We start from the raw sequence: 25,410 nt of genomic DNA on the forward strand, positions 1-25,410 counted from the left end.
ATCAGTTGTTACCAATCTCTGAGAGGTTTTTATGATTCTCCGGCCAAAATTTACCACGTCTATTTCCATTCTTGAGTCCTTGATAAAAACACACACAAAAACACTCTCTTAAACTCGCTTTATTTAAAGTTACAGTTTGAGAGTTTACTTCAGTGTTACAATTATATTTTGAATATCTAAAATGTTGTAGCTATGGCATGTGCTCTTGCAACTTTAATTTGAGAAGCCTTTAATCATTAGTAAAATCGATAACGTTTTTTAGAGACTTGAAAAGAGGTATAAAACTGTAAGCTCGTGTTGCGTCCGTGGAAGTCATGTTACTTCCGGGTGTTGTAGTACCGTGTTGAAACGTGCTTGTAAGTTTTGGCTTTTTTTCTGGGTCCAAATTCATGTTCAGAAAAAATAAAATTAAGAAAACGTGCTGCAAAACGTATCCTTTACCTACAACAAACATATGACATTTCAACAAAAGATTCTACTATTAGTACTATATGGGGAACGGAATAGAAATGCATTTACAGACCGAGCTTTCTTCCATTTTTGAGTTATTCTGCGAGTAAAACCTGAAAAAGTTTCGGGAAAACTAAAATGGAAAATGAACGTTACAAAAGCAAATCTGTTAAATACTAAAGTATTAAAAAATTATTTTCGTATGACTTATACAGCCTACGATAAATATACCTTAGAAAAAATATCTTTTCATTACTAATTTTTTTTGACATTATATTTTATGTTACCTCTTACGCAATCCAAAATATTTTGTATCTATTCAACGACTTGGCAGCCCTTCAAGGGGTACAGCCATATGATTCAAGTATTTTTTAATCTTTCGATTAAGTTTATTTATTGGTAAGATAAATATAAATATAAATATACCATTTTCGAGTTCAAAATTATCGCTGTGTTTCTTGTTACAACTCATTTACTCAGGGCTAGCCCCGAATCAGTGTCTAAATATTCACAAACACCAACGGTAAAGCTAGTAAAGAATGCACAAGCTCAACGTTGCATTAAAACAGTAACCATGGAGACAATCAAGCAAAGCTCCCCATCGTAGGTCCTTGGAAGGTTTTATTTAAGTTATTCGAATGAGAATTCCCGCCAATTGGGAATTGCTGTGGACTGATTTGGTCAAAGAACAATGAGTTGAAGGTAGGACAAACCACATTGTTTGTAAGCGGGGAATTGAAAGCCACAGCTCCTGTCGTTGAGGTTGAGTTATGCTGCGAAGCAGTGATGCTGTCCACAGAATGCTTAAGGAATGTAGGAGACGTAGTCACGGAGCTTGTGGGATAGGTGAGGGTTACCGTACCGTTAGGTTTATACGAAAAGATATCTTTTTGTTGTTTCTGTGGACTCGAGAAGCCATATTTTGAAAATGACGTCATATTCATTGTGCCGTAAGATGTTAGATCCGTAGACGTAGTGTTGATAGTATTTTGATAATCCATGTTACTAGTCAGTGAGTGGTTCTTAAGTATAGGTGTGACGGGCATGGCCGTGCTGTGCGGATACACTGATGTTTGTAACATGGGTGTTACTGGTATGCTTGTGCTGTACATGGACTGATTCATTTTGTCTGGAAGAATCATACTGGATGTGGCTGTGTGTAACAAGTTGGGATTCACGCTAACCATAGCAATACTGTTGTCATTATTATCAGACCTCGAAATGAGATTATCAATGGCATATGAAAGACCAGATCCAAGGTCACTAGAATTGATCAAAGACTCCGCTGAGAAATCAGAAAACATTTGAGTTCTGGTGTGTGTGTGTTTTCCACTTTGGGCTCCCTGTGTGCAGTTTGATCGCGAGGACTGAGGCTCATTGGAGATTCCAATTAAATCGCTCTCAGAGATTAGAGCTTCTGCGGAAAAATTCGAGAAGGTTTGATTAATGGTCCCGTCATTGGCAGATTCTTGAAACGCGGAAATAGAAAACGTATTCTGGTTATTAAAATTGTGGGTGGCAGCGTTACTGCAGGTGATTGGTTGAATGTTAGGAACGAGGTCGTCACCAGACCCCAGCAACGACTCGGCCGAGAAGCTGAGAATGTTGGATTGCGATTGCTGTTGGTGTTGTTGAAAACCGTTTTGAGCTTGTCCAATGACATTGTTTCTTCCAGTCAACGAGTCAATACTGTGTGATAACCGTTGATTACTACTTGCTGGTTGTGAAGTTCTAACTTGTCTTGTGCTGTCTCCGGTCGTCCTAACGACATTATCAGACAACTTAGTATTCAGGGGGGAGCTGGACTTTGCTGATGTCTGTGCATCAATACTTGGTATAAGGCTACTAATACTAAAATTCTGTATGCTCAGCATATCTTCATGTTGACAGATATCCATCGAGTTGGGATTCCTGTGTGGTTCATTCGTTTCATTTCTTGTAGATGTCAAGACTTGGGAAGTCGATGACGTACTAGTTAGATTTGAAGTCGAATTAGAAACGCCCTGTTGGCTTGATTTAGATTGTTTAGCTTTTTTAGACTTTGAATTTGAATGTGATCTACTTGAAGGCCTCTTCTTGGCATTTACGCTTTTTGGTGTCTTTGTGAAAGGCTGTGACGAAACAAGAGTGGAGGTTCTGTTAGTCAAGGACGACGAGAAGCTTTTTTGACTGTTTTGTGCACAAGTGGTTGTGCTAATAGCAGAGCCAGTACTTGAAGAAACATTGAACGAAAATGGACACGGAGGCTGAAGAACTCCCGTATTTGTTTGAAATAACGCTGGTTGTGCAACAGTTGAAGGAGTGGTTCTTGTTGACATTAAAGTGACACAATTTGTCGTTGCATTTCTCATCTCTCCTACATTATAGTTGATTTGCGAGACTGCCTGGGAAGGGATGGTGTAGTGTACAGTCTGTTGTGGCTGCGTACTACGAACAATAACAAATGCCGTTCGAGATGATGGGGTAAAGTTAGCAGATGATGTTGGCAGACTGACCAAGGCATTGCCATAAGACGTCGTGGTTGCAGATGTGGTGCAATTTACCTGCAGGGCCGCCTGAGGAATATTAACCGCAACAAGATTTTGGGGTTGTTGAAGTATTTTATTGGGTGTTCCAGTGACCACACCCACTGGCTTAGGGGGTACATTTAAGGTGACCAGCCCCGAAGTCAAGTTTCCTGTTATCAGATGACTAGGTGTTGAAGCTGATTCTGACAACGCTTGAGAAGTAAGGGGAATAGAATTAACTACAGGTGCAGTATTTGTATTCAGTATCACTAGTCCTGGCTGTAAGGCATTAGAAGGAAGTACGCATACATTGTCTGTTGCCATGGATACACCTTGATTGATTGTCATGGGAAGAAATCCCTGGTTGACTGGATTGTTTGTGGTTGTGGAGGGAACTGTTGTTACGTATCTATTCAAGGCGACAACTCCTTGAGGTTGTAACAAAGTACTTTTCTGAGATGCTTCTGTAGAACTAATGCCATTAAGAGAACTGCTGAACAAAGGCTTGTTTGATATGCTTCTTGCTGTTGCAGGTGCACTTGGTACAGCAGGATTACCTAGAGTTACAATAGGTCCTTGAGTCCGAATAATTATGTTATTATTGGAGACTACTGGAGCTGCTTGATGGGACAAGTTAAGAACATTAGAACTCTGTGTCACCACAGGGGCCACAAATATGCCTTTAGGGACATTAATAGAAGCAGACCCATGAGTACCTGAGACTTTTGGTGCCTGACAAAGGACAACCTGAGGTGCAGATGTCCCTTTGCCTTGTGTGATAATTCCTCCACTGCCAGCAAGATACACTGTTCCTGTTCCATTACTTCCTTGAGCTTCAACGTCTTGCACAGTACAATTTTGACTACCCATTATGGCTCTTCCCTCAGGAACACAAAGGGAACCAAGTGTCTGGGTATTTAATTTATTAGTTACAGCAACAGGAACGGCTGCTGACATAACACTGTTATTACTAGCAGTATTATTGACAGCAGTATTATTCACACCAACTGTCAACGTTGCAGAAGAAGGAACATTTTCCTGTGTGTTGTTACTATCTACAAGTGAGACAACACCTTCAGGTAGCTCATTCATTATTGATGAAACAGTATACGACGAATAATTTGGCTGTTGAACAGGACTTGTTGTGGAGACACTAGACCCAATTGATAAGCTTGGAGATATCAGTACTTCCTTTACTGATTGACTAAAGCTTGGACTAATTTCTGTAGCAGTGCTAATGCAAGTAGAAGAGGTAGCCATTGGTGTCTTCCCAGGTGTCATCCATGTAACAACGGTGTTATCAGAGACCCCTAATTGGCCAGAAAAATGTGGTTGGTGTTCATTGGTAATTGTAACACTTTGAGTAGATTGTGTGGCAGTCGAAGTAGTACAGCCTAGGTTCTCTGGTACGTTAATATTGTTCTTACGAAGAAGTTCTTGCAATTTGTCGTTCTGTTTCTGGAGGACTTCAAGTCTTTGCTTGAGTGCTTGGTTGTCTAGAACTAGAAAGAAATCAGCAAAAATATTACTGCACTATTTATGTAGTCTGAAACATGAAATCGATGGGTTCTGCTTGCTTCTCATATATCAAAATATTGTTGCCTCAAGATTTTGAATATATTAACTATCAGAGGCTGTAGGAGGGATGTTTATGATGAGAACAGATGAAGGTCAAAAAGTTTCTAGTCTAGGAAAGGGACTCTCCGGGAAAAGGGTGAGGGAGATGAAGAGGAAAAATGAGAGAGAAGAGGAGGCTGCACTTTCCCCATTCTCTCCCATTTTCCTCACTACCAGAAATGAAGATGCTCAACTCTAGGGATAATATCTTTGAAATGCTGGTCAATTCCCCCCACAGCCTTTTTTAAAGACCACGGCAGCTACCCTGACAATCATCCAAGTTGGTCAACAGCTTAGCGTTAACCTACTGGTATCCTCCCATTCCGCAAATATATTAGTTAGTTTACCAAGGCTGTTCCTTTGCTGCTGACATTCCTCCAACTGAGCCACTTTATTGTTCACCTCTTTAAAATAATCCACAGCCCTCTCTAAGACCAAATTTTTACTCTGAAACCAAAAATGTACCTTAGTAAGGTTATACGAACACCCAAAAATAAGATGGGGCATAGATACAGGATATTTTGACGAATAAATCTCAAGAATTTAGATCGTTACCAATTTTCTTCAATAATCAGCATGTGCATATCTATAGAGCGTTTTCACTCATGTGAGAAGGTAGCCATATTGGTGTACCAATAGACACTGCACAGTTTTTGCATAAAAATAGAGTTCAATATTATTCCTGGAGGGCTTGGAGGGAGAAAATTCTCTATCATTTACTGCAATTTTCATAAACATGCAAACTCTGTGTCTGCAAGCTGCATGCTGAAATTTTTTTTCTGCTGCCAGTCAATAATATGAAAGGTACCGACTGATTAGGTTTGATTGACGGCAGTGTAAAACCAAATTTCAGCATGCAGCTTGCAGACATAGAGTTCGCATGCTTATGAAAATTGCAGTAAACCTTGCCAATAAGCTGGTAAAAATTCCATACAAAAGTCTTGGTTCTCTACCTGTTTTCCTTGTAAACATCCAGGAATTGTTTCAGCTAATTTGGTTATCCATCCATTAATTTTATCTTTTCTTCTTCTTTCGACTATAATAAAAAGAAAGTAACAAAAGTAAGAAAGCCTTGCTTATCTGTCCATAGAGATGAGAATATCAGCTCTCCCTTGCTTTCTCTCTCATTCTTTATTGCTATATATTTAGGTACATATATACAAACCTTCATTGTGGACGATTCTTCTCCTCGTCTGTTGTGCTATTCCGCCACTAGAAAACAATATGTACAACAGAATAATAACATTATAACACACAAATTTCAGGTAAAAACTACATTGCATAGGGTCTGGTGTACCATTTACTCTGAGTTTCCTCAACCAAATGAAAAGTGCATGTAAAATAACAAACTATCATTGACTGCAGTGAGGGAAGAGCTGGGTGGATTTTTTGTTAATTTTCAAGTCTCAGCCTTCCTACCATTAGTCTTTCATACTAGTCTGCTATATTTTCCAATCTCAACAGTCTCCCTCCTATGCAAAAACACACACAATTTTAACTGTGATTCTGCACCCCTTATTCTTGCTTTACCATCTGATACACAATAGCATATGCCGCCTACCTCAATACTATGTCAGAAGAGATGTAGTATGGTGTCTGGTTATTGGATGGAGAAGCAAAACGATATGAAAAAACACTGGCAGGAATCGGCTTTGTTGTCTTGGCCAATGCTGGAAATCCTTGATTAATTATGGCTTCTACAACAGACTGTGGGACTACGTCTGAAAAATAATATACATTTTCATGCCATCAATATTCAACAATAATGTTACGACATTTATATTTATACTTGGAAAGCAGAGAGGGAAGATCAGTGGGCTTTCACCCTTAACTCTTTTCGCTTCAAGTCTACTTAGCCAACCTGAGGTTAAGGGAAAACTGGGTTATTGAGTTGGCATGGGGGAAATATTTCCAAGATGGCATCTATTTCATCCCCTAAAACAGCCCTAAAATACACTGCATTGCTAAATGGACCCAGTTTTTCCCTTAACCTCAGAATTGCTAATATTTTCGAATTCAAGCCCTCGTCATTCATTGGTTCTCTACAGTCCTTGTGATGTGATCTGTGGTGGATCCAGTGGTCATTCCATGGGTTCTATGGAACACCCGAGTCCTTCCTTCACCGATCACAATAACTTTTTCCCCATTTTTAAAATACTGGATCTGCCACTGAGATGAGATGAGATGAGATATCTTATTTAGCCAGCATTATTATTGTATTTTTATTAGAAAATTATACTATTACCAATCTTTGAATAAGACATCTCAAACCATTAATGATGAAAATGAAATGACTCATTCCAAATTAGAAGGCATTTACAGCTTCAGTGAAATTCTGGCTCAAGGCCAAATAAATAAAATAGTCAATTGCTAGGAAAAAATTGTGAGAATCTATTGAAAATTATTTTAAGAAAATAAGTACAAAGTAAAACAGCTGTTAAATTCAAAATAGTATCTCTATTCGTCTTTGAACGTTCATGTTTTCACACCATTATGTTATCATTTTCCTTTCAGAATATAGAAAAGCAAAAATTCAAAATTTTATATCAATAAGCTTATATATATTTTATCATGATGGGACTACACTTATTAACTTTAAACAATATTTATGTCATTTTACCCATCCACAAAGGCTCCTACAAAGTTACTTTACATTTCTAGCTGGTATAGGTTTGAATAAAGGAATTCGCAGACATTGTATCTGAATTTTTTGTATTCACATATACGAATTTTTAGTGGCTTTCGATCCATAACAGAAATAAGTTCAGATCAGATCTACAGAGTTCCTTCTTATCATTTGTGAATTTTTTTCTCTGGATGTATAATATGAAGCAGTACGATTGGAAAACTTGTGCAGAAAAACTTCAATGCCAGACTGATGGTACATTGATAGACTTGCATTGATAGATATACATACCTTAACTTTAAGACTATCTAAAGCGACGGGATAGGGACTAAAATCAACACATTTGTTTGAAATAGACCTATACTTCGTAGACGTCTCAGAACAGCCACGCGCTTGATCGAGAAGCGGGCAAGCTATATTTTAAAAACACGTATGCTGCTAAGAATCTAGGTCTAGGGAGAGTAAAAAAACATCTTTATTAAGAAATCTTACCAGGTTTGTTCATAGATGTCGGGACTGAAGACGCAGAATTTTGAGAGTTTTGTTCAGAAGCCGATGGTGAACTGACGACATTATTAGTCTGAAAAGACGTTATTGAATTCTGGTCGTTTTGATGGTTTTGCTTCGATGTCTGTTTGGTAGATCCTTTTGTTGTCTTGTCTAGCTCATTTTGTGTTGCTGTAGTAGTTTCTGATGCGTTTGAAATCAAACCATTATCCATCATATAAAAACCTTACGAATATTCTCCACCATGCTCCTAACTCTTTGGACGGTAGAACAACATTAAAGGTAGGAAGAAAATGAATCTTGATCGATCGATTTTTGAATAAAAATCCTATTAATTCTTATCAATAAATTTTGAGATTAACATTGTTAAATTTCTTAAAGAATTACTTTAGATATTAAATAAAATAAAATAATTTATTTTCTAGATTTTGCGTGAAGTAGGAAAAGTAAAAAAGTATTAGAGATGAATTTACTAATTCTCTCAATGTTGATTTGTGTTCATTGTGATTGGTCTAAATTGTAATTAGGCCCAGTGGGGTTGGGGGAAATTTTGACCGGTTTTCATTAAATCTATCCCCTTTTCCTCGCTTAATTTTTCCTGACTTATTCAGATTGCACTGTACAAGATTTAAAAACTTTTTAAATACGCGTTATCATTAAAAACGTACGAGAAGCATAAAGGGTCAAACAGAATATCCTCTATAAAATAATTCTCATCATTTACATCTCGTTCATTACAAGATTACGTTTTCAGATTTGAGCTGTGCCGTGCCGTGACTCGAGCGTCATTTTTATACGTACACGTAGGACGAAATCTGTAAGCTAGTCGTATCAGTTTGAGACCAATATTCCGAAAAGGGCAAGCAAAACTAAAATCAAGTCGAAGGTATTTACTGGTTTCAGACAGAGTTTCAGCCTCATCCGGGCCTGCTTACCCCTCTGTGTCCTCTGTGGCTCTTCTGCGGCTCCTCTGCTGCATGTTTATGACAAAGAACCTAATCTAATAATACATGTCGAGCCAATCAGAGAACATGAAATATGATCCAATCAAAACTGAACCGTAACCCGTTGACCAATAAGGGAACATGAAAAATGATCCAATCAAAAAGCTGGAATTTGGTATTGGTACGTAGGATTTGTTTTCCAGCCGTATTAGTTTTCGTCTCATTTCGACTCTAATGTCTTCTCGGCCCTGGGGCATTTTCCACCAACCGACGAAGGAAAAAAGTTGATACAAGAAGAATCTCATTCACTTTCATTACTGCACGTATTTAAGAAATGGTCGGATACCATTTGCAGAATGGTCTAATGAAATGTTTGCAAAAACAAATGGAATGAGAATCCGAACCGCTTATCCCCCTCCCCCCTCCCCTAGGGCCGAGCTACGCAGGCTACCCAGTGACCTGCAAAAGAAACAAAGATATAATCTTACATTGCATAAGTGTAACACAATAAGCTATCGATGACCATCAGGGCTTTGAACTGATCATACAAAACGACCACTCATATTCTAAACATTACTAAAAAGAGACTGAATGCGACTCATTTCTTGATGTCAATCTGTTAGAAAACGCTGGGAAATGTCTGCGCATGACCGTCCATATAACATCCTTCCAGGATGCCCTCTCTATTGCGACAAGACCTGATTGGTTTGACTAACAGCAGTCATTCTAGTACAAAGGTCAGATCCGGTTTGCGCATTTATTGACGACAAGTACTGGCAAGTTTTCGAGACTATCAAGAGAGGCACGACATAATTGTATCATTGACCAGAGCTCCAGCCTTTTTAAGCCTCGGCAACAATTATCTAGACCTTTAGTACTTTGGTCTGACTTCAGCTAGCATCAAATATGGTAGGTATATATTTAATCTCTGGAATTAAACATTAGTACATTTTACTTGAAGCATCACGTACGAGAGCTAAATATGTTTTTTCTTTTGTTTCCCTGCTTTCGTTAGTTGTTTATACATGTTTGACCTTGAATTTTCAAGTGAAAAAATCGAAGACGATCGCGCAATTGTATTACCTAGCAAATACCTAAAGATGGTTTTTCGGATTGAAATCCTAAAGATCGTTGTAATTAAAGAATATTGTGGTTTGTTCTTAGAATTGTCTATCTTGTGTCATCTGTCAGTGTGTTACCTTCTAGCTGAGTTATCACCGATGACATGAAATACCTTGGTTGTTACATAACCAAACTGAAAAATTAGTTCAAAATTTGAAAATTCACTATCTTCATGACTTTTTTCTTCATCATTGAAATATTGAGTATACTTTTACTTTATTTTTGTAGGCCAACAGCTTTTTTGCGCTATTTTCCATCATTCTGGTATTTATTGTGGTAAACGAAGTTAAGTCTGCTGGTGTCTGCAATTTGGCAGATCATTTGAGGGTAAGTCCTCTCCTATCATCTGTATCATCTAGCATCATTCATAAGCCTCAAACTGAAGATTCTCAAACGCGAATGTTAAAGCCCCTGTTGCATAATACAATTTTCACCAGCTGTGGGAAACAGTATTGGAAGCCAAGCCACTCAGTTTCCGCTGCGCGTTACTTTTGAAAACTGCATTCAAAGTTTACGCGACTAAAACCGCAAAAAAGTAACCCTAGTCTTCAACAAAACGTTTTTGCAACGAAAACTCAAAAACTATTTATAGAGCATTTTGTTTTGGAAATTGTCTCCCCCTCGCATCGTTGTTGAATTTGCACCTTTGTCAAAAAGTTTTTCCTCTCGCGAAAAATATTCTGGCCAAGGGTAAAGGTTCGCCATAATAAGATCAGCATCGCGGGGGCTCATTGGACAGACTTTATTTCCAAAAACATTTCACCACAAAATTCAGAAACGTGAAAGATATGTCCAACCAGATTTATGAAAAAGTAGCCAAGATTTAGCGGATTCTCTGTGAGTCACATGACAGACCTTATGACGTCAGATGACGTATATGAAAAGAAAACCACTTTATGTAAATAATTTCATTTATTTTGTTTTCACTAAAACAAATAGAACCAGACGAAATGGAGTATTAATCCACCTCAAAACATCTACGGTAAGAGTACTTAGATCATATTTAGGTTCACTAGCGTAGGGAGGTATAACTAGCTAAAAACTAGTGTGAGCTGCGTCGGTGTTTCTAATGAAACAGTAATGATGAAAAGGTAAATTATACACCGTGAAAAGATGAAAAAACTTACTGACGTTTCGGACGCTAGTCCTTCGTCGGAGTAAAAGAGAAAGAAGTGGTAGAAAGGAGTGTATATATGATAGAATAAGACAAAAGAAACCAATGAGAGCAAGGTCTGAAATAGAATATAAATGGTCGCAGTATATAGTAATAAAAAGATATAACTAGCTAAAAACTAGTGTGAGCTGCGTCGGTGTTTCTAATGAAACAGTAATGATGAAAAGGTAAATTATACACCGTGAAAAGATGAAAAAACTTACTGACGTTTCGAAACGTGAAAATAATGGAGATCTTGCTGCGCCCCTGCTCAGGTTCCTTAGAAATTACCCCTGAAGCCTAAAAATAAACTTTATATATATATGTATATTTTAAAGGAAATGCCACTGTCAGCAAGTCCCTTGCATGGACGTGGGGTAATTCTGCTTCGATTGAAGAGAAAATAAACCAGCAGATCAATGCAGAACTTTACGCCCATTACAACTATCTGTCAATGGTAAGGAGAATAAGAGAAAATGAAAATTAGCTATGATACATGGCAAACGAAAAACGGTAGAACTATTTGCTTTTCTTAATTAATGAGTGATACTAACTGAGAAAGGTTTTTTCCAGGCCGCTCATTTCGATCGAGATGACATCATGCTCCCTGGATTCGCAAAGTTTTTCAGGGAATCAGCTGAAGAAGAGCACAAACACGCTCTGATGGTAGGATTGATGAGTGTCATTTTATGAATTTCCTACGAAACAGAAGGGTAATGGATATCAATGTTATATGTTTGTTTTGATTTTTATAGTTTATGGAATACCTAAATAGACGTGGAGGACGTGTTAAGCTAAACCCAATTATGGTACGTTTGAAAAAGGTTCATTTGCCTTGCCTTGCCTTGCCTTGCCTTTCCTTGCACTGCTTTTTACAATGCCATATCTTTTCATTATCATACCCTTGTTTGTCAGGCACCGTGCAATGACCAATGGGGAAACGGGCGTATGGCGATGTCCGAAGCTCTGGAACTAGAGAAAGAGATCAACCAACATCTCATTGATCTTCACAGCGTCGCTTCAGGAATCAACGATTTTCAGGTTGGTATAACTTACAATATTGATATCACGGTTATAGTGAACCATGTAACAATAACAAAGTTGACCCATTCAACTTGGGTGTAATAAACCCATCTTAATCGTACTACGTGTCAGATTTCCTAAGAATAAGAATCTTCCTTAGAGTTTACTGTTAAACGAAGAAACAGTACTCAAGGGAAAGACATTGTCTCTCTGCAATGGCAAAGTAAAATTACGCCCATTTTCATCCATCCTTTTCAAATGTTTTTACTATCGAAAACAAGGACTATTTTTTGTGTTGGTCCATAATACATGATGCTTGCTCCCTTCAAAGATGGCGCGCGGGAAGCGCGGGACAGTAGTTTCGTTTTATCTCTTATTATTTGTATATAAACTCTTTTTTTGCCTTGTAGATGATGGATTTCATTGAGTCAAACTTCCTCAATGAGCAAATCGAATCCATCAAGGAACTTGCTAACTACATCAACACGCTGAACAGGATTGGAGATGGACTGGGCGAGTATCAATTCGACAAAATAACGCTTGCCAAATAAGGAAATCACCACCGAATGACGTCACATACCAACCTGAAGCACAACCTTTTCGTAAATGAGAGGATGACGTCAAAAATACTGGCCTGAAGTCAAAACGTCATTTTAAAAAATCGATTAATGCCAATTAACGTAGTTTTTTTAATAGCATATTGAGATCCCTCGCAGGATATTCCCAGTGTTGCTGAATTGATGGTTTTCAACCATTCCCAAGAGAATTAAATAACAAAAGACGCGGTGGCCATGTTGGAGGATATAACAAAAGAATTCATTGACAATTCCTTTGTTAAAGTCCTCCAACATGGCCGACGTGAAAACCATCAATTCAGAAGACAGCAATAAATTTCTACTCATGAGAATTAAAAGTGAATTGTTTTGTCTTCTGAATTGAGCGGCTTTCATGGGAATTGTTACTAGGGGTCTATAGCGGGAATTAGATATTAGAAAACGCAGACACTTTGGGTCTATTTGTTTGAATTTGGTTTTTCTAGGGATTTCCAGTTTTTTTTATTGTTTAACTAATAGTATTTAGGCGGAACAAATTTTGTAGAAGGGAAAGATAATTAGAAAAGACAGCTAAGGTTTCTTGATATTTAAACTTGATGATTGAAATTGAATAAAGACAATGCTAATTTGTTAAGCAAAAGGAATGGACAGTGGAAAACAGAAGAGAAAGGAGATAAGGTGTATACAAGAGAAAGTTCTCTTGGTTCATACTATTACACCATTCCATTGGTCAATAAATGCAATAAAATGATTGAATGCGTCGAAATAAATGTTTTGTAATATCTTGGTAATATAGTGTTCGACGTAGAATTATTTTTACTAAAAATTCCAGTATGGTGTTGCATACTGGTATTCGTCGTAAAAACGTTTCTACGAGCATGCGCAGGAAGAAATAAGGGCTCTGGGTACGAGATTGGTTCTTAGAAAGAATAACTTTCCCTACTAAGACCGCAGGGAGATCATATCACGGGCACATGCACTTAGCCTCCCTGCGGCACGGGTCGAGGCATGAATCATGTAAAACGTGCAATCTGTCAACTGTATTATAAAAACCCAAACACGGTATTCCTGTTAGAACATATTCCGAAACCATAATCAGACCTAGCTTCCTTTGCAGACGTCCTTAGTGGCTGTCCTAAAAATTTCTTCTCAGTGCAAAGGAGGCTACATCAAAAACAAAAACAAATAAATGATATTTCAAGCATTCGTTACCTGATTTTTCTCTTTTAAATAAATTATCTGCATCTGAGTTCTTTCTTTTTTTAAGAATGCTTATTGACGACCCCATGTGTTGATTGGAACGGATCAATAGAATCCAGTACTCAATCATTAATTTGTAATTCGAAACCGATTTTTGCAGCCGCGATTTTTTTGGATGTGAATATGATATACCCTGATTTGACCTTTATATCAAATCAGATGCACCATAGTCGCTCACAGATCACCTACCGGACTTGACACAGCACTGAACTCGCTCAGTATCCCAACGATCCTCTTCGAGAAAGGTTGTGAAGCAAAGGTGAGGAAAAGAGTGATTCGTATTGTGTATTGAGAATTACAAAATTAATGTTAGAGTCACTTTTTCTGAGCAGTATTTTATGACACGAACGAATCAGTGAAGCCGTTGAGTGTTGTGAAACCGAGCAAGAAAATCATTGTACAACCCTTGTTCCAGAGATCACAAGAGATAATCTTAGTCTCTTTATAATATGAAGCTCTGAAGCTGCTTGAAATTAATGACCAAGATTACTTTGTTAGAGCAGCAAAGTGTGATCAGTACTGTAGGATCCTACCCTGCTCAGAAATAGTTTGTCAAAAGCAGGTTTTGATCTCGTCTCATTTCGAGCATAACTTGGTTCCCCTTTGATTCTTCAATACGTGGCATCTTAGATACTTGATAATAAATTTTAATTGATCGTTAAACTTTAGAATATGGTTTAGCAGTAGGATAGACATAAAGTTTGATCCTCTGATGTTCGTACAATGTACTATTGCTCAATATTCCTTATCATTTTCTCCATCAGACTTGCTGTACGGACCTGTACGTAACACGAATATGAAGTTTTTCGGGTTTGCCTTACTTGTACTGGTCGGGATTCATTTGGCCAGTGCTGTACGTACGAAGTGCGGGGAGTCCTTCAATAACGAGTACAAGGTAATCTATCATTCTATGCCGCGGATTGGCATGATTGAGATACATAACGGCATATTTTAAGACCGTTAACTATTTATCGGCATCCGGGGAAAAGGATTTCAAAGACGAAACGAAACGTACTGCTCTGCGGTTGTAAAAATGCCAACTTTAAAAGCGAAGAATAAAAATTTCTTAAATAAAAGTGTTGTTCCGAGGGGCCCGCCTTAATCATAATGGGTCTCTCTTGCTACGAACCTGAAATGTTTTGTAACCTTCCGGCTGTCTTCGCATTTCATTATATTTTAGAATAAGCTAGAGTCCTACTGGAAATTTGGCAAGCAATACGACTATTTCGGCAAAGTTTCCCAGGAACATCACCTCTGTAGAACTGGCCCCATGGAAAGCCTGGAAGGGAAGATCAATGAACAAATCAATAAAGAACTCTTGGCGCACTACACTTATACGTCTATTGTAAGTATTCCTAACCCCTTCCCCCTCTTGTGCCATATTTTCTTTGCTGCTTCTATCTGTATGGTTGGGAATAAAGGTTCACTAAACAACACACACAAAGCAAAATGAAACGAAGGGGAAAATGGGTTACGTAACATCAAGACGGTAAAAGACGATCGAATAACATACTGCGTGACATAATCCTGCATTTGATATTATCTTTCAACAAAGAGAATCCTCTGGGTGAGATATTTGAATAATGACATTTGATTTTTCAGGCTGCCCACTTTGGTCGAGACGACATCTCTCTCCCTGGGTTCCAGAAATTTTTCAAAAAGGCAGCGGCAGAAGAGGCAGAGCATGCGCAAATGGTCAGTACCCAGGAAACGTCAATCATAATGTATCTATAAGTTATACTGAAGTATCTAATAGTACTATAATCAGAATCTAGATTTCTTAAATGTAAATGTAAATTTTATGTTATACTACTAAAACAAACCGACCAGCGTTTCACTGTTGTGAGAATACAAATCACGTGATTGATGCATGATCATGAACATCGTGTCGAACATCGTGTGACTAAAAAAAACCCAACATTTTCATGCAATTTTCTAGATAAACGAAAATCGGGAGATTGTCTCTAACCTTGGAGAAGCAGAATGCGCACACACGACGACTCACTTGTTATATCTATTAAGTTTTAATTTTTTGTGTTTTGTCTGATCATAGTTCATGGAATACCAAAACAAAAGAGGTGGACAGATCAAGCTCCAACAGATTCCTGTAAGTACTTATGCTGATCGTCAAAATATGACCAAGTGTAAGCAATGAAAACAGTTGCACATGATTTGTGTGTCGTTGTCTGTTGGACCATTACTCCTTGGTTGAGGATGTCAAATTTGTCTTCGCTGACTCCCCACGGGATTCAGTCCCGGATTGAGTCTAAGTAATACCGTATGGACTGTGGATGTCTTGAGCTTAAACCCCCAAGAGCGAATTCCTATATTTTTCTGTTTAGTTTTTCTTTACGCAATTACAACATATCATTCCACATGTTCCACAGATTCTCTTTAATACCTGACCCTAGAGTTTCTGGCCCTTTTCTAGCCTTTGACCTGCGGTTCAATTTCGATGACCTCAATTTCACTCCTCCTACTCGACTCATTTCTGTGAGTTCCTCAAGCAGGGAGTTGAGAGTACAATTTCAAAGATCTCACCAGGAATACAAATTTACTCAACAAGTAAACCCTGACATGTAGTCTAAACATGTCTTCCCCACTGGGTGGCGTCTATACGGGCTTGGAACATATTGGATCCGAAATTCTTGCAAGTTCAGATTCTGTCGCTTAGGCTAAACAAGCGAAGCTTATAATTTGTTCACGATTTATCATCCCTTGCAGGCTCCTTTCCGCCAACAGTGGGGCAGCGGTTTGATGGCAATGGAGGATGCGCTTTGTCTCGAAAAGCAGATTCTTGACTCACTAAAGAAGGTTCACAGAGCTGCAGAAAATGCGAATGATGTCCAGGTAAACAAACAAAAAAAAAACTCATTAGCAAGTGTATTTGATTGGATGGCGGACTCTATGTAAGAGAAGTTTCGACATAAATTGACGCCATCTTGGTGTTGTTCGTACTGCCCTGTACACAGGCTATTTGGCCACCGTATTTTTTTCCTGGAACGGAATGTGATTGAATATTTTTTAACTGGCATAGGGCCACTTAGTGACAATAATGAAAGATACGCCACATAACCTCTTTGGCTGGTTAGTCGAGCCTTCTTCAAGTAGAGGCGTGCGGAAATAAAATGGGGCTTCCTTTAGCTTTCCTCTTTCAATTTCTTCTAACTTATTAGCCTTTTGTTTTTTGTTTCGTTCTTAGATGATGGATTTTATTGAAGGGAACTTCCTCAACGAACAAATAGAGGGTATCAAGATTCTATCAAACTACGTCAACACTCTCAAACGTGTTGGTGGCGGTCTGGGAGAATATGAAGTTGATAAGAACTTACTCAATCAGAAATAAGCGTCCAGCACGCAAAAACAGAAGCTTCATAATGTGATGTAAAATTAATGATTTCTGTTTGTTATGGGGTTCAATTACTGAAATATATTTGCATAGTTTTCAAAATAAAAAACTTGGAATGGTGAAAGGACTGAAGACTGTTATGTGTCAACTACAAATTTTAAAATTCTACTACCGCCTAAAACCTGTATCAAGCAACATCATTTGTAGAGGCTTTCGTGTCTATGACATCTATATATTCTTCTAAAGATTTCAATTCTTTACTTAAACGTTTTTTTAGTTTTTTCCTTTTCTTTTCCCGGAGGTAAAACCTTTTTTTTTTCTTTTTGAGAGTGGAGTGGGTGAAGGTGTTTATTTACAAGCCGTCGAATATTTTTCGTGTCTTGCATCGAACCAGATTAAATCATATGCTAGTACTTCGGCCATGACGGTGCACTTTGTTTCACGTGATCAGCTCGTGATCATAACGTAACATCGGTTAGCCAATCATGTTTTGACAATACCGCACGTGATCATGCATTATAAATTGCTTGCATACTCCCGTGCTCGTCAGTTCCAAGTTTCTGCTTCAACAGTGATTGAACAGAAGTAAGGTGACGTACGTTCTTGTTATATCTTTTAACAACAACTTTACTGGACTTTCTTGTCAATTTAATTGCCCAAAATGTCTCTCTGTCGTCAAAACTACCATGAGGAGTGCGAGGCTGGCATCAACAAGCAGATCAACCTTGAGTTGTACGCTAGCTATGTCTACATGTCCATTGTAAGTAGGCATTTGTTCTGCGTAGTCTTCATCCCTTCGGGTCACTCAAAATTTCGCTTTCTCCCCTAAACAGGCCTACCATTTTGATCGTGACGATGTGGCCCTCAATGGCTTTCACAAGTACTTCAAGAAAGCCTCTGATGAAGAGCGTGAACACGCTGAAAAGGTAAGATCGTTATTAAAATTGTTCGTCGTTGTCTTTCATCCTTCCTCTAGTAACGTTACGTAAGTTTTCCCAAACATCGAAATATTCTAAAGATACTAAACTTTTTTCTACACTTTTCACAGCTCATGAAGTTCCAAAACCAGCGTGGAGGTCGCATTGTGCTTCAGAACGTGAAGGTATAGCGAAAATTGCCGTTTTTTTTGCTGACGGACTAAGTTGTCCTTGGTCCGCCATGTTGGTTCTTTGCCGTTTGCGCATTTAGAAAAAGCATTTAAAATTTTTTTGACACTTTTGATTTCTAAAACCAAAAAAAGTCGAAACTAGCTCATAGATAAATAAGAAAGAACGTCATTAGTCGTGTATCTGGAGCAAAGTCGTATAAAATCATTCTTGTTCGTTTCGAACTGAGAAAATACATGAATAATTGATGAGGTTGAGGACGAGAAACGTGACATCTGCTATTATAATATTATATTGGTGGCGTGCATCCATTCCCTTAAGAAATTAAAGGATAAAAGCCGTGACTACCATGTTGGTCTACACAATTTTAAGAATAAAAGATTATAAAAGAAAATTAAGATATTGGGTTGGAATACTCAAATTTTATACAATTTTCTATCTACAGAAGCCAGAACGTGATGAATGGGGAACAGGACAGGACTCAATGCAAGCTGCCCTTGACTTGGAGAAGTATGTCAACCAGGCTCTCCTTGATCTCCATTGTGTTGCTGAGAAGCATGGTGATTCACAGGTATGGAAAAAATTAAGTTGTTGAGAACTCAACTAAGCATATTTTTTTGTTGTGGTGGTGATCATGATACCATCTTGCACTCTAAGAAAATCTCTGCAATACACCCCAACTCCCAGCCCCACCCCTACCAGGATTCTAGCAATGCTGATATCATGACATCATTCAAACATGTTGATGCCAATTTTTTTGCTGGCTTTATGTTGCAATTTGTTGGAGTATCTCCAGTATGTTGGCTTCATTGTCATGTTTTCACTGCAACTAACTTAAAACAAAAGGGTAGGGTAGAAATAATAATGTTCACATATACCTCTTTCTCTTAGCTCTGTGACTTCATCGAGGGTAACTTCCTGACTGAACAAGTAGAGGCAATAAAAGAAATATCTGGGCATATTGCAAACCTCAAACGTGTAGGCCCTGGCTTAGGAGAATACCAGTTTGATCATGAGACCCTTGGAGATTAATCAATTTAAATTGTAGCCCTCTTAAGGAAGTGACTGAAATAAAATGTTGATAAACATAAATTGTGGAGCACTGTCTGTTTTAATTTATATAAATTTAACATACTTGAATTAATAATCTCTCTTGTCTGCTTTTTTGTTTTAACCAGTAATCAAGCTAACCATGTTTGTTTTTGAGTATAGCTCATGTATCGTAACATGTTGAGTAATGATTTGTGTTATACTATCAGATGATGGATTTCATTGAGGCTAACTACTTGCATGAGCAAGTCGAGGCCATCAAAGAACTTGCTGGACATGTTACCAACCTCAAGCGTGTTGGACCTGGCCTGGGAGAGTACCAGTTTGACAAGGAAACCCTTGACGAATGAAGCCATGGTACTGCCCTTGACTTTGCTGTGTTAAAGCCTGGATAAGGACTAACCTTATACCCCCAACCCTTTAAGACTAGTAAAACTTGATTTTTAGCGATTGTTGTGTGTGAATGAACATGAGAGATTTAGAATAAAAGTTCAAAGAGCATTCAACACTATCTTGTTTTGGACTTTATTTATATTTTCCTTTATATTTATTAAACATAGTTCTACTTTTAGAGTAGCTGGGGTTTTATTGCAGGGGGAGTTTCTGAAATTTCTTGGCATGCAAAAAGAGAAAAAAGAACACAGTACATCTCAACTTCACAGTACATGTCAAACCTTGTTGTGCTTGAAGATTAAATGAAATCTGGAGGAATATTTGGCAGGAATGAAAAGGGCTGAGATCTACCAAAGATCCAGGAAGAGGATGAATTGAGATTAAATCTTTAGAATGTAATGGGTTTCAAACTCTCCATTTTAAATGTCATTTTGTGGTTCTTTCTTGATTCTAATGCATAGTGTTTCAATAGTGCAGCCACACAATTCTAAGGTTTTATTTGAACTTAAAATTTGAAGCATTTTATTGGTTGGCTGTAGGTCTTCATAAAAAAGTGATTATCTTGCAAACAGGCCTTGAAACTGCTGGTATATGATTTAATAGAAACCAGTGTTATGAAGGGATAAAATAAAGTCTTTTTGAGGCAAAGGTTTCTCCAGCAATATCTGATCAAGGTTTAATGCTTCTTGCCATTCATCCTTGTGAATTGACTTCAATTTTATATTACCACATTTTGAGGTAGATCAGAAAATATAGATGTTGAGTTCCGAGATGCATTTTGTGGCCAAACCAAATGCTATGAAACTTTGCACTGGTCTTGTAGGTCTGCTGGCATTTCTGGCATGCCAGCTGGCATTTCTGGTGGAAATGGGCCAGCAATCTAAAGAAATAAGTAAATATTTGAGGTCAGAAAAAATGAATAAACATGTAAGACCAATAAGTCACTTGTATTCAGAGAGTATGACAAATGACAAGAGCTATGGTCCATGGACTGAACCCTGACATAAGTTGTTGTGTTATCCATGACCAAGGTCTAATCATAACAGATTTTATTTGCCATTCTGGGCCCAGTTGTATGAAGCCTGGATGGTGCTATCCAACGAATAAATCTTGACCAGTGGATAAATTTATTGGATAACAGCATTGACTTATCCAGTGGATAAGGATTTATCCCCTGGATAGAGCCATCCAGGCTTCATACAACCGGGCCCCTGATGTTTAGTAACACACTGGGACACTGCAGTTCCAACTTGATTCAGCTTTTTTTTAACCTCAGAATGGCTAAAAGCAAAGGCAGTACCTTTCTCTTAGATATATTTGGGTAATTTTATTGGGGTAGTTAACCAGGTGGGAATAATAGATTACTTGTTCAAATTAATGCAGTATGAAACTAAGCAAGGTGAGTGAACTTGACTTACATTTTGACCAACTAGTTCTTCAGGTGGTTGTCCACATTCTTGCATCTGAAATGAAAACAATTGGGAATGAAAAGATGACGATGCTCCTCAAAACTTTCTAGAAGGCATCATGGATTGATTCAATAACTGATAGTTTTCTCTCTTTTGTGCTTGATGGGAGTCACTTACAAAATTATTTTGAATTTTACTAGGAAGTAAAAATCTACCTTTTGCATCAGCTCCATTATTTTTTCAAATCTCTTTTTTGATACTTCATCTGTATCATCTGGTTTTTCACTCTCATACTCTTGACATAATTGACCAACAAATTGGTATTGTCTGGTAAACCTGCCATGGTCCTCACTGGAATGTTTAGATTTATTACTTTCCAACCATTCTGGGTACTGGAATTGAAATTACTTTTATTAATATTTGTCAAACTCATTAATAATTCATGAGGAAAACACAACAGAAATCACAACAGTGAAGAGTGTCTGATACAAAATTGTGTTCATTTGCATAAACTTTAGGTTGGATTTTCTTGGCCAGATTCACTTTAATTTTGAAACAAAGGAACTAACCTAGACGTTTGATAAGTAATCTACAGTATTCGTGTCCGTGTTGCATCTGATATACAAACGCTTGCCTACGCCTCGAGTTTGTATATCTGATACAACACGGCATCTCATACTGACAAGTATATTACTTAACATTTCTTAATTTCTCTTTATTAACCCCTTCCTATTTCGATGTTGCTGTCAACTGGTCTTTTTTGGCTACTTTACACATTGCAATTATACATACATACTTTTTCATTAAGTTCTTTGAGAGATGGATACAATATTTCTTTCGACAAAAGATTCTTCATCATCCCTTGCATCAACGGCATCATGTCAAATTCTCCACTGCCATCCACACCCATACCAGACATGGCTTTAAGGAGATCATCGCCAAGAAGATCAGGACCACAGTTCTGTTATTCAAGTTGAGAAAGTTATATTTCAAAGCCGACAATGAGGACTGGACAGGATTTCAAGTCCCAGCAATTAGTTCTAATTGCGTGGACTTGAAATCCCGTCCAGTCTGATATTATCCAGACTGAATTAATTTTGTTCCAGTTACTACAGACTGAATTCAGTCCTTTCACATGACTTTTCTAGGTTTCAAGTAACATCATGTGACCCAAAAATAGCCCATTGATTGGCTGGTTGCCATGAATTATTAATGAGTATGAGAAAGTTATATACACTGAGATATATTTTACGATTACCATGTCATCAAAGAATTTATCAAGGAGTAATTGTAAGTATGGCATAGCTGTAAATCGGCTTGCCTAATCAAATGAAACCCAGAAACAATCCCCTAATGTTGAGATTGTTGCACTTGGGATTCACATCATACAAAAGTATGGGTTATGTACACTTTTCTCCTCTCTAAATATTCATTCGCTTTACCTCTAAATCCTTTGTGTTTTGTGCCATATCACTCATTGTTTTGGCCAAGTTCTCTTCAAATGCTCCCATAGCTTCTGGATGTTCTGTAAGGCAAAGTTAATGACGAAACTCTTTTACAGCAACCAATAACAACAACAAACAAAATAAGTAGGGTTGATGAAAATAACTATTGTTAGAACATTTATGATGACATTATACTTCAAGCTTCAGATCTAAAAATAAAATGGAAAGTGTACTCATACCTTGAACAGCAGCAGTCTTAGCAGATTCTGCTAACTTATTCAAGTGAGAGACAAAATCTTGATCATAATCCCCTCCCATGTTTTTCATGGCCTTTTCTAGGTCTGCTGCAGCATCTGCAAAGCTTGTGGCAAATATTTTACTTAGCTCATCTTCACTGGGCATTGTGTTGTCTGCACCAGTAGTGGTACTACTGGGTGTCATGTTATCTGCCGAATGGGTTGCTGTGCCAGATGCCTTCTGGTCGGTAGTTTCATCATTAGTTTTCCTTTCATCTAATGCCTCTGAATTTGCTTTCTTTGTTGGTGGAACGGCTGGTTTATCAAAGTCACTGAGGGCACCTGAATTATTTTGAAGATGAGAAAACAAGACCTTGAGCACAAAATTTGTGCTAATAATATGGTCCTAGGGGGAAGGGTGGGGAAAGATAGTGTTGTACCTTTTGATTAAGTTCCTTATTTACGTAGCTCATAAAAGGAACAATTAAAATACATATGTCTTGCGGAAATTTGTACTCGAATTACGAAACAAAGAAGAGGATGTGACATACTTGAGGAATAGGAAGATTATATGATTTTTGACCTTTGATTAAATCAAACGACGTATTGCATAATTTGAACCAAATTAAGGACTACATTTCCAATAATCGAAGGGCCAATAATCGAACTTTTACAGCATGATTTTAAAATTTATATCTTTTCAAATGTTAGCTTAAAAACATTAATAAGCTAAATTCTAATCGAATGTGCTGAGATGCTGATTGTAAAATAATATAAACAAGCAAACATCAGTGGTGATCATTCGAAAATGCATACAGTTTCGACGCACTACAAACGCTCTTAAAGATTGAAGAGATAAACTAGTAAGACTTACTGTCCAGAAGATCGTCTAGTTCTTCATCGCAGACCTCTTTCTTCTTCACTTCGTCCGCCATCTTTTAAATACGAAATGTTTACGAGAGAGCACGACGGGAATCTACGAAACCTTCCGAAAATTATCCGAAAATAATTTTCGGCATTCTATCACTGCTCTCGTGGCAGATGTTGTATTCATCGTGGAGTCTTAAGTTTTATGGCAAATTCTTGGAGAATATTGAAAATTTGCAATACTCATTTTCCCTGTGGATTGTTGGGTGTCAGAGCAATTCACACTTCGAGCAAAATGGTAAGAATTGGCTTTCAATTTTATCAAAGGGTATCGAGGGTATCAAGGAACCGGGCAAGGAAGGACCATGGTTTTGCATGCATATTAAAAGTTGTATTTTTTTTGTGTGTGCAGGGAGGATACTTTAAAAGGGGGGACATCGATCCTAAAACTTGAATTAGAAGGATAATTGGCCACTTTAGAAACTAACAAGAGACTGGGATGAGTTTTGAATTTTAATCTTATCAGATAATTAAATTTATTGTTAATTAGATATTCAAAACTTGCTCCAATGCTCGTTTCTAAAATGGCCAATTGAGAGTTATTGCTACTCATAATCGTTAATGGCATTATCTAAGCCATGTTTTAAAGCAAGGAATTATTATTTTTTTCACATTTCATGCTCAAATAATTTTTGTGTTATTTTTGTGTTAAAGAATTAACGTTTTGACCATAATTTTAATTTACAATATTTTTCAGTCACTTGCCAAGCCCACAAAACTTACACCAGAGGCACGGCAAACTGACTTGGCTGGCCTTAAAGCAAGTGGCTGGTCAGAAGTTAACAGCAGAGATGCAATCTACAAAGAGTTTCAGTTCAAAAATTTCAACATTGCTTTTGGGTTTATGTCTCGTGTGGCTTTGATGGCAGAGAAAATGGACCATCATCCAGAATGGTTTAATGTGTATGGTAAGGTCCAGGTTACTCTTAGTACCCATGACTGTGGGGGACTGTCCAAGAATGACATCAAGATGGCAACATTTATGGACAAAGTGGCTGGTTGAAAAAAATATTACAGGTGTAGAAACATCATTTGGTGGATTCAAAATGCATCACGTGATGGTGAATTTTCCTTCGTATTCAAATTTTTATTTGCACACAAGGATTATTTAAAACTTTGCAAGGGATACCCCCTCCCACCCAAGGGGGAGTGCAATTTGTGAAGACAATTTACAAAGCTTGTATGGTTAGTAGGTACCCTTGTCCCCAGTGTAACCATACATTTCATAAATTTTAGACACCTTGAAAGCCTGTAATTCCGATTATCATTGCAACATATTCAACTATTATGACAGACTTATTAATCTTGAGATGCTTTCTCAAATAAAATTAATGAAATGCTTTCTCAAATACATTTTTTTGGCCAACCAATATAAGCTGTCTGCATGATGATGTCTTTTTACTACCACTACAATACAAGGACGGTGGAGCAGTTTTTTGATTGGGGGGGCTCAATAGTGACATTGTATGGCAAGGTGGGGGAGCTGAGTTTAGTGAAAATGTATTAAAATTTCCGGCACCCCTGCCATAATGCTTTACAAATTTTGTGTTATTCAAATCTGTATATCCTCATGAGAATAGTAAGACAATATTGGTGCTTGGTGCTAATTAACTGAACAAAAGAAAGTGTGCAAGGGAGTATGGTAGTGGTAGTAATGACGCTGTAATTCAAGTGACCAATTAAATGAAAATTCAAGACTCGCTCAGTCTCTTTCTAAAGTGCCTAGCATCAA

The 25,410-nt window shown here is 37.7% G+C and overlaps 6 protein-coding genes across 7 annotated transcripts; 4 read left to right on the plus strand and 2 right to left on the minus strand.

The window, feature by feature from the left end:
• Nucleotides 1-103: 103 nt before the first annotated feature.
• On the minus strand, nt 104-8,687 carry LOC116295321 (uncharacterized). The gene is made up of 7 exons (XM_031703106.1): nt 8,643-8,687; nt 7,693-7,890; nt 6,136-6,295; nt 5,740-5,786; nt 5,528-5,610; nt 4,922-5,021; nt 104-4,459 (listed from the first exon to the last, which is right to left on the minus strand). Exons 2-7 carry the CDS (start codon nt 7,703-7,705, stop codon nt 1,035-1,037), a joined length of 3,828 nt encoding a protein of 1,275 aa, XP_031558966.1. The 5' UTR covers nt 7,706-7,890; nt 8,643-8,687; the 3' UTR covers nt 104-1,034.
• A 713-nt stretch (nt 8,688-9,400) lies between these two features.
• On the plus strand, nt 9,401-13,254 carry LOC116295309 (soma ferritin). Its single transcript, XM_031703091.2, has 8 exons — nt 9,401-9,560; nt 10,002-10,100; nt 10,713-10,755; nt 11,265-11,383; nt 11,500-11,592; nt 11,682-11,735; nt 11,842-11,967; nt 12,360-13,254. Exons 1-8 carry the CDS (start codon nt 9,558-9,560, stop codon nt 12,498-12,500), a joined length of 678 nt encoding a protein of 225 aa, XP_031558951.2. The 5' UTR covers nt 9,401-9,557; the 3' UTR covers nt 12,501-13,254.
• A 671-nt stretch (nt 13,255-13,925) lies between these two features.
• Nucleotides 13,926-17,236, plus strand: LOC116295308 (soma ferritin). Its single transcript, XM_031703090.1, has 7 exons — nt 13,926-14,022; nt 14,528-14,658; nt 14,944-15,108; nt 15,366-15,458; nt 15,817-15,870; nt 16,488-16,613; nt 16,966-17,236. Exons 2-7 carry the CDS (start codon nt 14,560-14,562, stop codon nt 17,107-17,109), a joined length of 681 nt encoding a protein of 226 aa, XP_031558950.1. The 5' UTR covers nt 13,926-14,022; nt 14,528-14,559; the 3' UTR covers nt 17,110-17,236.
• Nucleotides 17,237-17,649: 413 nt separating this feature from the next.
• Nucleotides 17,650-19,774, plus strand: LOC116295310 (soma ferritin). Of its 2 annotated transcripts, none has more exons than XM_031703093.1 (5): nt 17,650-17,872; nt 17,946-18,038; nt 18,161-18,214; nt 18,664-18,789; nt 19,110-19,310. In XM_031703093.1, exons 1-5 carry the CDS (start codon nt 17,774-17,776, stop codon nt 19,248-19,250), a joined length of 513 nt encoding a protein of 170 aa, XP_031558953.1. In that variant the 5' UTR covers nt 17,650-17,773; the 3' UTR covers nt 19,251-19,310. The 2 variants fall into 2 exon arrangements, with proteins under 2 accessions (XP_031558953.1, XP_031558952.1); XM_031703092.1 differs by lacking the exon at nt 19,110-19,310 and adding an exon at nt 19,478-19,774 and having other exon boundaries at nt 17,651-17,872.
• On the minus strand, nt 19,770-23,689 carry LOC116295306 (peroxisomal biogenesis factor 19). Its single transcript, XM_031703088.2, has 7 exons — nt 23,626-23,689; nt 22,755-23,093; nt 22,513-22,595; nt 21,867-22,031; nt 21,286-21,462; nt 21,080-21,124; nt 19,770-20,541 (listed from the first exon to the last, which is right to left on the minus strand). The coding sequence occupies exons 1-7, from the start codon at nt 23,684-23,686 to the stop codon at nt 20,458-20,460; spliced, it is 954 nt and encodes a 317-aa protein (XP_031558948.1). The 5' UTR covers nt 23,687-23,689; the 3' UTR covers nt 19,770-20,457.
• Nucleotides 23,690-23,692: 3 nt separating this feature from the next.
• On the plus strand, nt 23,693-25,378 carry LOC116295311 (pterin-4-alpha-carbinolamine dehydratase 2). The gene is made up of 2 exons (XM_031703094.2): nt 23,693-23,916; nt 24,376-25,378. Exons 1-2 carry the CDS (start codon nt 23,824-23,826, stop codon nt 24,679-24,681), a joined length of 399 nt encoding a protein of 132 aa, XP_031558954.1. The 5' UTR covers nt 23,693-23,823; the 3' UTR covers nt 24,682-25,378.
• Nucleotides 25,379-25,410: the final 32 nt, after the last annotated feature.

The sequence above is a fragment of the Actinia tenebrosa genome, unplaced genomic scaffold, assembly GCF_029948245.1.
Source record: "Actinia tenebrosa isolate PJP-AT-01 unplaced genomic scaffold, QUT_ActTen_1.0 PGA_scaffold0__85_contigs__length_37466705, whole genome shotgun sequence".
NCBI classification, from domain to species: domain Eukaryota; kingdom Metazoa; phylum Cnidaria; class Anthozoa; order Actiniaria; family Actiniidae; genus Actinia; species Actinia tenebrosa.

Coding starts and splice junctions, on each gene's coding strand:
- LOC116295321 (XM_031703106.1), bottom strand. Junction 5,787..6,135: donor TCTTCTGACATAGTATTGAG/GTAGGCGGCATA, acceptor ATTGTTTTCTAG/TGGCGGAATAGCACAACAGA. Junction 5,611..5,739: donor AAGAATCGTCCACAATGAAG/GTTTGTATATAT, acceptor TTTTTATTATAG/TCGAAAGAAGAAGAAAAGAT.
- LOC116295309 (XM_031703091.2), top strand. Junction 10,101..10,712: donor ATTTGGCAGATCATTTGAGG/GTAAGTCCTCTC, acceptor TAAAACAAATAG/AACCAGACGAAATGGAGTAT. Junction 10,756..11,264: donor TCCACCTCAAAACATCTACG/GTAAGAGTACTT, acceptor TATATTTTAAAG/GAAATGCCACTGTCAGCAAG.
- LOC116295308 (XM_031703090.1), top strand. CDS start 14,560: ATGAAGTTTTTCGGGTTTGCCTTACTTGTACTGGTCGGGATTCATTTG. Junction 15,459..15,816: donor AGGCAGAGCATGCGCAAATG/GTCAGTACCCAG, acceptor GTCTGATCATAG/TTCATGGAATACCAAAACAA. Junction 15,871..16,487: donor TCAAGCTCCAACAGATTCCT/GTAAGTACTTAT, acceptor CATCCCTTGCAG/GCTCCTTTCCGCCAACAGTG.
- LOC116295310 (XM_031703093.1), top strand. CDS start 17,774: ATGTCTCTCTGTCGTCAAAACTACCATGAGGAGTGCGAGGCTGGCATC. Junction 17,873..17,945: donor GCTATGTCTACATGTCCATT/GTAAGTAGGCAT, acceptor TCCCCTAAACAG/GCCTACCATTTTGATCGTGA. Junction 18,039..18,160: donor AGCGTGAACACGCTGAAAAG/GTAAGATCGTTA, acceptor CACTTTTCACAG/CTCATGAAGTTCCAAAACCA.
- LOC116295306 (XM_031703088.2), bottom strand. CDS start 23,686: ATGGCGGACGAAGTGAAGAAGAAAGAGGTCTGCGATGAAGAACTAGAC. Junction 22,596..22,754: donor TAAGACTGCTGCTGTTCAAG/GTATGAGTACAC, acceptor TTTGCCTTACAG/AACATCCAGAAGCTATGGGA. Junction 21,463..21,866: donor TCAAAGAACTTAATGAAAAA/GTATGTATGTAT, acceptor TTTCAATTCCAG/TACCCAGAATGGTTGGAAAG.
- LOC116295311 (XM_031703094.2), top strand. CDS start 23,824: ATGGCAAATTCTTGGAGAATATTGAAAATTTGCAATACTCATTTTCCC. Junction 23,917..24,375: donor TTCACACTTCGAGCAAAATG/GTAAGAATTGGC, acceptor AATATTTTTCAG/TCACTTGCCAAGCCCACAAA.